The sequence below is a fragment of the Poecilia reticulata genome, unplaced genomic scaffold (genome assembly GCF_000633615.1).
Source record: "Poecilia reticulata strain Guanapo unplaced genomic scaffold, Guppy_female_1.0+MT scaffold_1330, whole genome shotgun sequence".
NCBI classification, from domain to species: domain Eukaryota; kingdom Metazoa; phylum Chordata; class Actinopteri; order Cyprinodontiformes; family Poeciliidae; genus Poecilia; species Poecilia reticulata.
The window spans coordinates 418-3,431 of record NW_007616065.1 but is presented as its reverse complement, the minus strand read 5'-3'; the positions used below and the strand labels follow the sequence as shown (position 1 = coordinate 3,431).

The following is a 3,014-nucleotide window of genomic DNA, read 5'->3' as shown; positions in this document are numbered from 1 at the left end:
GCTGGTGAAGACATTATGGAACCAGTTGTGCGGCCTAAGCAGACCATATTTGGTGCTGTGAGTAAAGAACTTTCTGAACCTGACATCTTTGATGAAATAAGAGAATTTATGCGACRTTCTAAACGAACAGAAGCAATAYTGTTTGAYCAGATTRAACAGTTGCGCAGTGACCTGCCAAAACTGCAAAGTRATGTTTATGCTGAACATGAGCTGTCTRTTGAGACTGGCTTTTCTAAAGAAGCAGCTTTTCCAAAGCGAGAGACTAGGACACTGTCTAGGCARTCTGCCTCAGAGCAAGCCCAAGGAGCCTCTGATTACCAAGCTGCACCTCATTCTCAATCACTTGCTGCACAGCCTCAGCAGCCTAYAGCACAWGGAGGTCCAGCACAAAGAGKGGAMCCAAACCGTGGAGGTGATCCTAGGATACCTGACTTTAAAGAAGGTGAGGATCCTGAAAGTTTCTTCATACGTTTTGAACGCATTGCTAAAACATGGGGATGGCCCCCAGCTGAATGGGCTGCCAGGGTGGTCACATTATTGACTGGAAAAGCCCTAGATGCTTATGCTGGAATGGATGAAGACCAGTCTGACTCTTATGACTCTATTAAAGCTGCTGTATTGTCTAAGTTTGATGTAACAGAAGAGACCTACAGATACCGGTTTCGAAGCTCCAAGGTACMAGTGGGAGAGMGTGTACGTGAAACCTATGGTCGGATAAAGGGACTCTACAAGCGATGGATGCGGCCTGACAGTCGGAGTAAAGAAGAGATTGGGGAAACMATCATYTTGGAGCAGTATCTACGTGTGCTTCAATCAGATGTTCGCACGTGGGTGAAGGAGAACAATCCAAAGACTGGAGAGGAAGCGGCAGACCTGGCTGAACGTTACCTGGCTGCTCACAGAGAWCCTTTCAAGTCAAGAGTAGCAGAGAGACCAAGGTCTATGGAGGTGACACCCCCAGGTGCAACAAATGTGGACAATTTGGACAAGAGGGGTGGTAAGAAGCCTWCACAGTCCAGGCTAAATTATAGTCTTATTTGTTACTATTGTCAGCAGCCTGGTCACAAAGCATCTTTATGTCCTTTAAGAAAACCTAAATCAGAGTTATGTGTGGTACCTTCCAAAGAACATAATTATGAACTTGCTTCTGATGGATTGATTCCACATAAACATGTAGTGGAKGTGGTGATAAATGGCAARGCTGTAAAAGCTCTTGCAGACACAGGTAGCTCACAAACTCTGGTGAAATCTTCTGTGTTGAGTAATGTACTGCCTAACTTTAACAAACCTGTAAACATTMCTTGTGTTCATGGATGTCCGAGAGAATATCCAACTGCTGATGTCACTATTGAAGTTGAAAGCCAAGCTTTTATGTTGACTGTTGGAGTGTTGAATCAGTTAGCATATGATGTGATCCTAGGAGAAGATTTACCAATCTTAGACAGTTTGGTTCAAACAAACTCTGTGGCTTATTCCTGTACTGTCATCACACGTTCCATGGAAAAGGGTTTAGAACCTCTGCCAGATGCAGGTGATGATCTGTATGAAGGAGGAAGTAAGGTCAGGAAATCAAAACGACAGCGCAGACAGGAGAAAAATAAGAACAAAAACRGGTCGAAACTTCCTGAACCTGTATTGTCATTAACTCCATGTAGTGATTTCCAGTGGGAAATGCCTAATAACTTTAAAGAGAGAYAGGAAAACGATCCATCTTTGAAACCTCTCTTTAATAAAGCATGCAAAGATGGTGGAAAAGAGAGTACTRCAGAGGTTAAAGGTTTAGCAGGAGAACCTTTTATTATAAAGGATAAACTGTTGTATCTAGCAGACATTGATGAACCCAGACTTGTTGTGCCAAAAGAATATCGTTCAGTAATTCTGCATTTGGGTCACACGGTACCATGGTCAGGACACCTAGGACAGGCAAAAACCTATAATCGTGTTGCTCAACGTTTTTATTGGCCAGGATTATATAAAGAYGTGGTTGACTACTGCAAAACATGTCATGACTGTCAGTTGGTGGCCCCTACTAAAGTTTCARACCGAGCCCAGTTGCAGACATTACCTATAATGAGTGTTCCTTATGAGAGAATCGCCATGGATATCATAGGTCCTTTACCTARGAGCARTAATGGCCATAAATATGCATTAGTCATCTGTGATTATGCAACCAGATATCCAGATGTTTAYCCATTACGTTCTCTGCAGGTCAAGCACATTGTTCGATGTTTAGTTGATCTTTTCTCCAGMGTGGGTATCCCAAAGGAGATTCTGACAGATCAGGGTACCAATTTCATGTCACAAGTGATGAGAACTCTTTATGATCAACTGGGTGTAAAAGGTATTCGTACTACCCCATACCATCCAGAAACCGATGGTTTGGTTGAACGATTCAATGGTACATTAAAGCAGATGTTGAGAAAGTTTATTGATGACACTGGCAAAATCTGGGATAAATGGTTGCCTTTTCTTTTGTTTGCTTACAGAGAAGTACCACAAGCTTCAACTGGTTTTTCTCCTTTTGAGTTGCTTTATGGGAGACAGGTTAGAGGCCCTTTGGACATGCTGAAGGAGAACTGGGTGGCTGGAGCGGYGTCCGGATCCAGAGAAGCGGCTTCACCAACAAACATCATCTYCTACATACTGCAGATGAGAGACAAACTGGAAAAGTACAGAGAACAAGTTAAAGATCATATGGAGAAGGCACAACTTAAGCAAAAGGTATGGTACGACAGACATGCCCGTGAGAGAGAGCTGAAGACTGGCCAGAAAGTCCTATTACTTTTGCCCAGTGGGCCAAGTAAGTTGCTTGCTAAATGGCAAGGACCCTACACTGTGGTCAGAAGAGCAGGACCAGTGACTTATGAAATTGTCTGTCCAGAAAAACAAAAGTCARAGCAGCTGCTCCATGTAAATCTGTTGAAGGAGTATCATGAAAGAAATGTTCCAGAACGGGATGTGAAGCAGAYCCTGATGGTACAAGATGTCCAGCCTGAGGACAGCGCCATTTTGAA

At 43.3% G+C, this 3,014-nt stretch overlaps 1 protein-coding gene across 1 annotated transcript; it reads left to right on the top strand.

Moving 5' to 3' along the window:
- Positions 1-6: 6 nt before the first annotated feature.
- LOC103461403 (uncharacterized) lies at positions 7-2,800 on the top strand. The gene is made up of 2 exons (XM_008403704.1): positions 7-997; positions 2,487-2,800. Exons 1-2 carry the CDS (start codon positions 16-18, stop codon positions 2,567-2,569), a joined length of 1,065 nt encoding a protein of 354 aa, XP_008401926.1. The 5' UTR covers positions 7-15; the 3' UTR covers positions 2,570-2,800.
- The last annotated feature ends 214 nt before the right edge of the window (positions 2,801-3,014 follow it).